Below are 12,526 nucleotides of genomic sequence, written 5' to 3'. Positions count from 1 at the left end.
AGGTCCCATGACATGGTGCTCTTTGGATGCTTTTATATATACACCTTAGTGGTCCCCTAATACTGTATCTGAAGTCTCTTTTATATAGGCCTTAGTGGTCCCCTAATACTGTATCTGAAGTCTCTTTTATATAGACCTTAGTGGTCCCCTAATACTGTATCTGAAGTCTCTTTTATATAGGCCTTAGTGGTCCCCTAATACTGTATCTGAAGTCTCTTTTATATAGGCCTTAGTGGTCCCCTAATACTGTATCTGAAGTCTCTTTTATATAGTCCTTAGTGGTCCCCTAATACTGTATCTGAAGTCTCTTTTATATAGTCCTTAGTGGTCCCCTAATACTGTATCTGAAGTCTCTTTTATATAGGCCTTAGTGGTCCCCTAATACTGTATCTGAAGTCTCTTTTATATAGGCCTTAGTGGTCCCCTAATACTGTATCTGAAGTCTCTTTTATATAGACCTTAGTGGTCCCCTAATACTGTATCTGAAGTCTCTTTTATATAGACCTTAGTGGTCCCCTAATACTGTATCTGAAGTCTCTTTTATATAGGCCTTAGTGGTCCCCCTAATACTGTATCTGAAGTCTCTTTATATAAAGCCTTAGTGGTCCCCTAATACTGTATCTGAAGTCCCTTTTATATAGACCTTAGTGGTCTCCCTAATACTGTATCTGAAGTCTCTTTTATATGAACCTTAGTGGTCCCCTAATACTGTATCTGAAGTCTCTTTTATATAGACCTTAGTGGTCTCCTAATACTGTATCTGAAGTCTCTTTTATATAGACCTTAGTGGTCCCCTAATACTGTATCTGAAGTCTCTTTTATATAGGCCTTAGTGGTCCCCTAATACTGTATCTGAAGTCTCTTTTATATAGGCCTTAGTGGTCCCCTAATACTGTATCTGAAGTCTCTTTTATATAGACCTTAGTGGTCTCCTAATACTGTATCTGAAGTCTCTTTTATATAGACCTTAGTGGTCCCCTAATACTGTATCTGAAGTCCCTTTTATATAGACCTTAGTGGTCTCCCTAATACTGTATCTGAAGGTCTTTTTTATATAGACCTTAGTGGTCCCCTAATACTGTATCTGAAGTTCTTTTTTATATAGTCCTTAGTGGTCCCCTAATACTGTATCTGAAGTCTCTTTTATATAGGCCTTAGTGGTCCCCTAATACTGTATCTGAAGTCTCTTTTATATAGTCCTTAGTGGTCCCCTAATACTGTATCTGAAGTCTCTCTTTATATAGACCTTAGTGGTTCCTAATACTGTATCTGAAGTCTCTTTTATATAGACCTTAGTGGTCCCCTAATACTGTATCTGAAGTCTCTTTTTATATAGACCTTAGTGGTCCCCTAATACTGTATCTGGAGTCTCTTTTTATATAGATTAGGTCCCCTAATACTGTATCTGAAGTCTCTTTTATATAGACCTTAGTGGTCCCCTAATACTGTATCTGAAGTCTCTTTTATATAGACCTTAGTGGTCCCCTAATACTGTATCTGAAGTCTCTTTTATATAGACCTTAGTGGTCCCCTAATACTGTATCTGAAGTCTCTTTTATATAGACCTTAGTGGTCTCCTAATACTGTATCTGAAGTCTCTTTTATATAGACCTTAGTGGTCCCCTAATACTGTATCTGAAGTCTCTTTTATATAGGCCTTAGTGGTCTCCCTAATACTGTATCTGAAGTCTCTTTTATATAGTCCTTAGTGGTCCCCTAATACTGTATCTGGAAGTCTCTTTTATATAGTCCTTGAGTGGTCCCCTAATACTGTATCTGAAGTCTCTTTTATATGGGCCTTAGTGGTCCCCTAATACTGTATCTGAAGTCTCTTTTATATGAGCCTTAGTGGGTCCCTAATACTGTATCTGAAGTCTCTTTTATATAGACCTTAGTGGTCCCCTAATACTGTATCTGAAGTCTCTTTTATATAGACCTTAGTGGTCCCCTAATACTGTATCTGAAGCTCTCTTTTATATAGAGCCTTAGTGGTCCCCTAATACTGTATCCGAAGTCTCTTTTATATAGACCTTAGTGGTCTCCTAATACTGTATCTGAAGTCTCTTTTTATATAGACCTTAGTGGTCCCCTAATACTGTATCTGAAGTCTCTTTTATATAGACCTTAGTGGTCTCCTAATACTGTATCTGAAGTCTCTTTTATATAGACCTTAGTGGTCCCCTAATACTGTATCTGAAGTCTCTTTTATATAGGCCTTAGTGGTCCCCTAATACTGTATCTGAAGTCTCTTTTATATAGGCCTTAGTGGTCCCCTAATACTGTATCTGAAGTCTCTTTTTATATAGACCTTAGTGGTCTCCCTAATACTGTATCTGAAGTCTCTTTTTATATAGACCTTAGTGGTCCCCTAATACTGTATCTGAAGTCCCTTTTATATGGACCTTAGTGGTCCCCTAATACTGTATCTGAAGTCTCTTTTATATGGACCTTAGTGGTCCCCTAATACTGTATCTGAAGTCTCTTTTATATAGTCCTTAGTGGTTTCTAATACTGTATCTGAAGTCTCTTTTATATAGGCCTTAGTGGTCCCCTAATACTGTATCTGAAGTCTCTTTTATATAGTCCTTAGTGGTCCCCTAATACTGTATCTGAAGTCTCTTTTATATAGACCTTAGTGGTCCCCTAATACTGTATCGAAGTCTCTTTTATATAGACCTTAGTGGTCCCCTAATACTGTATCTGAAGTCTCTTTTATATAGACCTTAGTGGTCCCTAATACTGTATCTGGAGTTCTCTTTTATATAGACCTTAGTGGTCCCCTAATACTGTATCTGAAGTCTCTTTTATATAGACCTTAGTGGTCCCCTAATACTGTATCTGAAGTCTCTTTTATATAGACCTTAGTGGTCCCTAATACTGTATCTGAAGTCTCTTTTATATAGACTTGTAGTGGTCCCCTAATACTGTATCTGAAGTCTCTTTTATATAGACCTTAGTGGTCCCCTAATACTGTATCTGAAGTCTCTTTTATATAGACCTTAGTGGTCTCCTAATACTGTATCTGAAGTCTCTTTTATATATGAACCTTAGTGGTCCCCTAATACTGTATCTGAAGTCTCTTTTATATGGTCCTTAGTGGTCCCCTAATACTGTATCTGAAGTCTCTTTTTATATGAGCCTTAGTGGTCCCCCTAATACTGTATCTGAAGTCTCTTTTATATAGTCCTTAGTGGTCCCCTAATACTGTATCTGAAGTCTCTTTTATATAGACCTTAGTGGTCCCCTAATACTGTATCTGGAGTCTCTTTTATATAGACCTTAGTGGTCCCCTAATACTGTATCTGAAGTCTCTTTTATATATGTCCTTAGTGGTGCCCTAATACTGTATCTGAAGTCTCTTTATATAGACCTTAGTGGTCCCCTAATACTGTATCTGGGTCTATCTTTATATAGACATAGTGGTCCCTAATACTGTATCTGAAGTCTCTTTTATATAGTCCTTAGTGGTCCCCTATACTGTATCTGGAGTCTCTTTTATATAGACCTTGAGTGGTCCTCTAATACTGTATCTGAAGTCTCTTTTATATAGTCCTTAGTGGTCCCCTAATACTGTATCTGAAGTCTCTCTTTTATATAGGCCTTAGTGGTCCCCCTAATACTGTATCTGGAGTCTCTTTTATATAGTCCTTAGTGGTCCCCTAATACTGTATCTGAAGTCTCTTTTATATGGACCTTAGTGGTCCCCTAATACTGTATCTGAGAGTCTCTTTTATATAGACCTTAGTGGTCCCCCTAATACTGTATCTGAAGTCTCTTTTATATATAGACCTTAGGTGGTCCCCTAATACTGTATCTGGAGTCTCTTTTATATAGTCCTTAGTGGTCCCCTAATACTGTATCTGAAGTCTCTTTTATATAGGCCTTAGTGGTCCCCTAATACTGTATCTGAAGTCTCTTTTATATAGACCTTAGTGGTCCCCTAATACTGTATCTGAAGTCTCTTTTATATAGGCCTTAGTGGTCCCCTAATACTGTATCTGAAGTCTCTTTTATATAGACCTTAGTGGTCCCCTAATACTGTATCTGAAGTCTCTTTTATATAGACCTTATAGACCCAGTAGAAGTTCTCTGAGGAAATAATTGGTTACACCAAGACCCAATTACTACGGTAGTACAGTGCAGAGACAAAACTGCAGTATTACTGAAGTACCGAGCCTTCAGTCTCGTTACCTGTTTTGGTCCGGCTGCAGCGGTTGCTGTGGTAACCTGGTTGGCGAGCGCGGCGATGGTGGAGACGCTTCCTGTTCCTGTCCCCAGACTGGACATACCTGAGACACAAACACACCTGTCAGTCCGTGTCTCACAGCCGGATCGGTGCCCGTCTCGGTGTCTGACGGCCGTTTACCTGTGGTTCCCTTGACGACCAGCGTGGTGACGGCCGGTTTGGTGCCGACGGCTCCCGATGACACCAGCCGGACGCCGCTCATGGGGACTGTCCGGAGGATCGTACCAGGCATCCCCGGAGCGCCTTTCAGCACCACCTGGAACACACACACACACACACACACACACACACACACTTAAAAATCCACGCTGCGCTCACATGCTTTAGTTGGCAATACAGCTTGCAGTTACCCATGTGATGATGATAGCGATGGTATTAATGTGTTACCATGACGTATGGTATTGTGATGTGTGTGTGTGTGTGTTACCTTTTCTGTATGTGATGATGTGTGTGTGTGTTACCTTTTTCTGTGTGTGTGTGTGTGTGTGTGTGTGTGTGTGTTATTATTTTGTGAGTGTGTGTTACCTTTTTCTGTGTGTGTGTGTGTGTGTGTGTGTGTGTGTGGTGGTATTGTTACCTTTTTCTGTGTGTGTGTGTGTGTGTGTGTGTGTTGGTATGTGTTACCCCTTTTCTGTGTGTGTGTGTGTGTGTGTGTGTGTGTTACCTTTTTCTGTATGTGTGTGTGTGTGTGTGTGTTACCTTTTTCTGTGTGTGTGTGTGTGTGTGTGTGTGTTATTATTATTGTGTGTGTGTGTTACCTTTTCTGTTATTAGTGTTATTGTGTGTTTATTGTTATTATTATTATTGGTGTATTGTTACCTTTTTCTGTTGTGTTATTATTATTGTGTGTTACCTTTTCTGTATGTGTGTGTGTGTGTGTGTGTGTGTTATTATTATTATTGATAGCGTTCACGTGTGTTTGTGTCGTGTGTGTGGTATTTTATGGAGTGCGTCGTTCTGTGTGTGTGCTCCTGCATGTGCGTTTGTGTGTGTGTTACCTGTGTGTGTGTCCGTGTGTGTTATGAGGTGTATTGATGGTTTATTGTTGATGATCGGTGTCTGTGTTACCTTGTGGCCATGATTGTGTGTTATGGAGTGGATCGATTCGTGTGTATGTAGCTGATGATGTATTGATGGTGATATGATGATTATGTGTGTTATGGGTTGCGTAATGGGTTCGATATTCGCGCCATAATGATGATGTTACCTATGTGTCGTGTGGTATTGATGATTATGGATTAGATGGATTGGTATTATGGATGATGTATATTATTGATGATGATGATATTATATTATGTGGGTGCGTAAGGATTCGTTGTAGATTGCATTGTTGATGTTATGTGATGATGTGGTGATGAACGTTGATGATGATGATGTTACCTGATGATGATGGGATGATGATGTGTCCGTGGGTATGATGGTTGATCGTTATTGATGATGATCCGTTAGTGTTACTATGATGATCGTTATGATGATATTGATGATGATGTTACGTGTGTGTCCGTAATGATATTGGTATGTATTGATTTGTTATATAGTAATTATTGATTACTATGATGATGATGATGATGTTACCTGTTAATTGATGTTACTATATGATGATGATGATATTGGTGTTATGTTACCATAATGATGATGATGATGATTGATGATGATGATGATGATGATGATCATGTTACCTATTGATGTATTAATTGATGTTACCTGATGATGATGATTATGATGTTAGTATATTTGATGATGATGATAGTGATATTATTATTAGTGATGATGATGATGTACCTGATGATGATATGATGATTACTAATGATGTCTGATGATGATGATGATAATGATGATGATGATGATATTATTGTATTGATGATGATGATTGATGATGATGATATTGTGTTACTAATGATGATGATGATATTGATATTACCTATGTTAATGATGATGTGATGTATGATGATGATATGATTAATGTTACCTATTGATGATGATGATGATGATGATTACCGATGATGATGATCCGTATGATTACCTGATGATGATATTGGTATTCGATGATGATTCGTGATATTTGATATTGATGATATGATGATGATATTGATCCGATGTTATGTGATGATGATGATATTATGATGATTACCTATGATGATGTCGATTAATGATGTTACCTTATGTGGTGTGTTATGTTTTTAGTGATGATCGTGTTAATGTTACCATTAATAGATGATGATGATGTAATCCGTGATATTACCTGATATTATGTGCCGTTAGTGTACCTGATGATGATGATGATGATTCATATATTATTGATGATGTTATTGTTATTGATGATGTTACCTATTGATGATGATATTAATGATAGTATGTGTTATTATTATTGATATGTTATGATGATGATGATGATATTGATGATAATTATTATTTATGTGATGATGATGATATTGATGATTACCGTATTATTATTATTGATGATGATGATTATGATATTATTGTTACCTGTGTATTATTTATGATTATTACTGGTATTGTTATTATTGATTATTATGATGATTTATTACCTGTTGATATTGATATTATTATTTTGTTTAGGGTATTGTGTGATATTATTATTATTAGTATTATTATTATTATTATGTATTATTATTATTATTATTATTGATGTGTTATTATTACCTGTATTGATTATATTATTGATGTTGTGTATGTATTATTATTATTGTTATTATTATTGTGTTACCTGTGTGTGAGCCCCGCATCGGCTGCAGTGATTTTGGGGACCGTGGAGATGATCTTCCCGGCGGTGCCCGGCGTCATCATCTTGGTGGTCAGGATGGTGAACGGACTGTTGGCACCTGTAGGGGGCGGAGCTTCACTCACTCAGTCTTCACACCCAACATTAAAGCAGCTCAGGTGTGTGTGTGTGCGTCTGTGTGTGTGTGCGTTTCTGTGTGTGTGTATGAGTGTTTTTGTGTGGCTATGTGTGTGTGTGCATGTGTATGTGCATGTGTATGTGCGTGTGTATTATTGTTTGTTTGCATGGGTGTTTTATTGTGGCTATGTCGTGTGTGTGTGTGTGTGTGTGTGTGTGTGTGTGTGTATGTGTGTGTGTGTGTGTGTGTGTGTGTGCATGGGTGTTTTGTGTGGCTATGTGCGTGTGTGTGTGTGTGTGTGTGTGTGTATATGTGTATGTGTGTTTTGTTGTGTGTGTGCATGTGTATGTGTGTGTGTGTGTGTGTGTGTGTGTGTGTGTATGTGTGTGTGTGTGTGTGTGTGTGTGTGCATGGGTGTTTTTGTGTGGCTATGTGCGTGTGTGTGTGTATGTGTGTGCCGTACCTGCCCCCCCCTGCAGCGCCGACATTGGGATGGTCTTGATGTAGGTGGTCCCCGGTTTGGAGGTTGCCGGGGCGACGCCCAGGATGGTGGGTTTGGCGGTTGTGGCGCCGGCCTGCGCGGTGCTGAGAACGGCGGTCTGTTTGCCGTCTGCTGAGGTCACCAACTTCAAGATGGTTCCTGCTGGGAGGCCGCCCTTCGCCTGATGCCAAGAGAGGGGGGGGAGGGGGAAGTTAAAGGGTCATTACTTGAACATTGCCATTTTTTAGACCTATTTTCCCAGGCATTGGTGTCTAAGTGTAGCCTGGATGCCAGCCGAACTTAGCCCCGCCCACAACATCTGAGGTTAGGAAGTTCGGTCTGATCCATTGTGGAGCGACTACGCTCCAACCAGAGAGCTGTTCGGACCAATCAGATTGTCAGGGGGCGGGCTTTATACGATGATGGACAGATGATCAACAGTAACATAATCAACCACGTCACCAAAGAGCGCTTGGGTTGAATTTGTTAACAACAAAGATGGCTGCCATCGCGTCTGTTATAGAAGATGTTAGAGCTGTCAAACTTCCTCTATAATACCATTCAAATTCCATTTGATATTTATTTTTAATATTCGAATAATGCTCAATTGCAAATAAATAATATGTACTACACTACTCAGGCTTATGCATTGTCGATGACATCACAAACATGTGGTTGTTGTTACACGTTCCGTCCACTAGAGGGGCCTCCGACATTAGCCTGGCCTTGAGGCGACCTGCACGCAACTTTGTTTACATTCATTTTCCACCACGCACACAGCGACAAACCCAAATCAACAGAGGAATGAAACAGTATCAACAATTGTAGTGAAGCGGCTCTGTTGTAAAGGCTAACGGTGCTCGGTTAGCACAATGACATCATGTTAGAAAGCACAGCCGAAACGTTTTGCCATAAACTAGCTAGCTAGGTAAGTAACAATGCTAACAGCATTAATAACTAAGCCAAACGGTGGCCACATTCGAATAGTAATTTCAGCATTCGAATAGTATTGATTTTTTTACTATTCAAATTATATTCGAATTTCGGCATTTGTTCCAACAGCCCTAGAAGATATCGACAGCGCATTCATTTTAAAAAGAGGAACAGAGAACCGCGATGGAGGCATTTGTTGTATCGTTGTTCGTATCCGTTGCTCTGATTGGTTTTAAGTCTATCCGTTGCTCTGATTGGTTGTAGGTCTATCCATTGCTCTGATTGGTTGTAGGTCTATCTATTGCTCTGATTGGTTGTAGGTCTATCCGTTGCTCTGATTGGTTGTAGGTCTATCTGTTGCTCTGATTGGTTGTAAGTCTATCCGTTGCTCTGATTGGTTGTAGGTCTATCTATTGCTCTGATTGGTTGTAGGTCTATCCGTTGCTCTGATTGGTTGTAGGTCTATCCGTTGCTCTGATTGGTTGTAGGTCTATCCGTTGCTCTGATTGGTTGTAGGTCTCTCCAATTGAGTGTAGAGGCATTTTCTTTCCTTGTTCGGTTGGAACATGCCCCATAATCACAGCCCAATAGATCAGACTCATATTCTGACTAGAATCTGAGTATGACCACGTCAGGCTAGTCTAAGTGAATAATGTGAACCAAAATCTTTGACATTGGTCGAGTATTGAGCGAGACGCTGTATCCGGCGAAGTTCCCCTTTAACCTGTAACCAGTACCTGGAGGATCTGGGTAACTGGGCTGCTCCCAGCCTGAACAGTGAGCGCTCCACTCTGAACTGGTTTGGTGTGAACCACGGTCATCATCTTCCCCAGGTTACCAAGGTTACCGATCTGAAACATAATCAATAAAGTTTTCCTTCTGTGACCGGGGCAGGCAGTGATAAGAGGAAGTATTCAGATCCTTAACTTAAGTAAAAAAAAAAAAAAAAGTGCCAACAGGTGACATCACTCACCAGAGTCCCGCCCCCGCCCATGCCGAGCGGACTGTTGACGAGCGTGATGGTCTTTGTGACTCCGCCCACCATCGTGGTGACCACCTGAGCCTGCTGGGACACCGTCACCGTGCCCGACTTGTGCACCGTGATGATTGGCCGGCCCGGGGTCCCGGGGGTGGAGACCACAGAGGTCCCGCCCACCTGAGCGGCAGCGGTCTTCAGCATCCGAGTGGCCGGGTTACTCACCTTCAGAGACACACAGAAGAGAACCGGTCTGACTTAATGTCCCGCCCACAACGCTATCTGACTCTGTTACTGGCTGTTAAAGTGCTCATATTATGCTTTCTGGCTTTTTCCCCCCTTTCCTTTATTGGGTTATACATCTTCTTTTTTTTGTGCACGTTATAGGTTTACAAAGTGAAAAATCCCAAAGTCCCCCCCAAAGGGACTTACCATCTCCAACAGAAAACACTGTTCACCAACTGCTCCAATCAGCTCTGCTGTAGTCCAGCCTTTACTTCAGAGACAAACGTTATAATGCTCGCCTAGCTGCTAGCATAGCACGCCCTCATACTCTGCTTCTGACTGGCTAGTAGTCCTTACCTAGGTACTGTCAGGGCACGCCCTCATACTCTGCTTCTGACTGGCTAGTAGTCCTTACCTAGGTACTGTCAGGGCACGCCCTCATACTCTGCTTCTGACTGGCTAGTAGTCCTTACCTAGCTACTGTCAGGGCACGCCCTCATACTCTGCTTCTGACTGGCTAGTAGTCCTTACCTAGGTACTGTCAGGGCACGCCCTCATACTCTGCTTCTGACTGGCTAGTAGTCCTTACCTAGCTACTGCGACTCCCAACAAAGATGGAACAGAAGTGAGATGTCTCACTCTGTAGCTTAAACAGAGAGCTCAACACACAGGGTGAAAAGAGGAGCTGCAGCAATGTGCAGCACAACAAAAATGCTGTTTTTTGAAAATTAAACCATTTAAATCTATTCTGATATAACCTCTAAATACAATTTTGACCTGAAAATGAGCATAATATGAGCACTTTAAAGCATTTAAACAAAGGTTTTGTATTGGAATTTGTAACATTGCAACATCTGAATTCTGACTTACAGATTTTTAATTTTCACTGTTAATGCATATCGGTTCCACACATCGGTTACATTAACTACTAATAATCGGTATCGGCCTTGAAGAACCAGTACGGGTCGACCCCTAGCTTGTATTATTGTAACTGGAGCAGCTGCTTTGAGCGGCAGACTGCTGGATCCTGAACTCACAGCCATCGTCTTTACGAGGGTTGCTCCCGCGGGGACGTTCATCATGGTCGCCGTGGACGGGGGCATCTTCTGAGTCGCTGCCGCCGCCGCAGCCAGCGCCGCCATGCCGCTCATCTGAGGACTGCTTCCTATTGGCTGGGAGCAGACAGGAAACGGGAGGGAGGTGAGAAACAGTAGGACTGTTGAGAGTCAATGTTCACTCAGAAACAAGTCTAATTACTGGGAATGTTCAGGAGCTTTCAGCCTTTTGTTTTAGCCTTCATCAGCCAATGGAGTTGGCTCAGTTGTCATGGAGATTGAGAAGTTATCATGAGTATTGATTTGTTGTCACATGACAATAAGTGGTCATATATACACATTACTGAAGTTACGTACTTATTTTAGAAGGGTAGTTTCACCCTATTTCCCCAGGTATTTCTGTCTAAGTGACTAATGTGAACAAAAATATTTGAAATTGGTCCAGTATTCATCGAAAAATCTGTAACCTGCAGCTGAGAACCGGGCTTTCTGTTAAAGAGTAAGATCCTTCTTGTTCAACATTAAACAGGCCAAAAATCACCATTACCAAACTCCACCAGACTGTAAATAATCAGGACTTTTAGCGTGTATAGAGCCAGCATATCTCCACCAGACTCCATGTAAATAATCAGGACTTTTAGCGTGTATAGAGGCAGCATATCTCCACCAGACTCCATGTAAATAATCAGGACTTTTAGCATGTATAGAGCCAGCATATCTCCACCAGACTCCATGTAAATAATCAGGACTTTTAGCGTGTATAGAGCCAGCATATCTCCACCAGACTCCATGTAAATAATCAGGACTTTTAGCGTGTATAGAGCCAGCATATCTCCACCAGACTCCATGTAAATAATCAGGACTTTTAGCGTGTATAGAGCCAGCATATCTCCACAATGGGTGAATTAAGGGTTTATTTCAACCAAACCAGAGTGGTGATTGTTGGAACAGTGGAAAGATGAACCAAGACGGCTTTTGGTAGTTTTATTTTGTTTCTTTCCACTCTGAGTGAAGTGTGTTTCACGATGATAAAAGTCCTGATTATTTACATGGAGTCTGGTGGATGTCATTCCCCCCTCTCTCTCTCTTTCCCCTTTCAAGTCTAAGCTGTCCTATCCAAATAAAAAGGCCTAAAATGCCCCAAAAAAATAATCTTAAAAAAAAAAAAAAATAAAAAATCATGAAGGTGTCTTTACCGTCCCCTGACCGGCCTGAGCGGGTACCACCATACGAACGCCGGCAGGAAGTGTCGTCAGGGCGACCTGGGGTTTGGGCGCGGCCTGTCTCACTGTGACGATGGAGGCTCCGCCTGCTGTTGCCCCCGGAGCTGCTGCCACCTTCAGGACCGCTGCAGAAACACAGGAAACAGATCAGGGACATCCAGATCAACCCTGAACTACCATCTGTACTGTAGGTCCACGCGCAGACTTCAACAATAAGGGTTGCCCCGATGTCCCGGGGCAGGTAGAGCGCCAAGTAGGGTGTTAAAAAAACTATGCTCAGAACGGTTTTGCTTCAGTTTCTTTCTTCTCTTCTAGTATTTCGGTCTTTCACGTGTTAATCATGAAAGCTGAGGGACCTTGCAAAGAGCACAGGCTGTATCCCTGAGAGCAGAACGCACAATGTGGAGGAGATGGTGGTGGACTGGTAGCTGGAGAGGTGCCAGTTCACCTCCTAGGCAGTGCCAAGGTGCTCTTGAGCAAGGCACCGAACCCCCAACTGCTCGGGGCGCCTCTCCCATGGGCAGCC

The 12,526-nt window shown here is 41.5% G+C and overlaps 1 protein-coding gene across 1 annotated transcript in view; it reads right to left on the bottom strand.

Moving 5' to 3' along the window:
- Positions 1–12,526, bottom strand: part of hcfc1b (host cell factor C1b) — a 43,685-nt gene that overhangs the window by 22,829 nt on the left and 8,330 nt on the right. Inside the window, 8 exon segments of the mRNA XM_039801383.1 lie at positions 4,192–4,289; positions 4,367–4,502; positions 6,992–7,089; positions 7,571–7,769; positions 9,259–9,372; positions 9,495–9,722; positions 10,760–10,894; positions 11,974–12,125. Of these exon segments, the coding sequence (XP_039657317.1) occupies positions 4,192–4,289; positions 4,367–4,502; positions 6,992–7,089; positions 7,571–7,769; positions 9,259–9,372; positions 9,495–9,722; positions 10,760–10,894; positions 11,974–12,125 (1,160 nt within the window).

The sequence above is a fragment of the Perca fluviatilis genome, chromosome 5, assembly GCF_010015445.1.
Source record: "Perca fluviatilis chromosome 5, GENO_Pfluv_1.0, whole genome shotgun sequence".
Lineage (NCBI taxonomy): Eukaryota > Metazoa > Chordata > Actinopteri > Perciformes > Percidae > Perca > Perca fluviatilis.
Note: the sequence above shows the minus strand (reverse complement) of the source record. Positions and strands in the feature narration are given on the sequence as shown.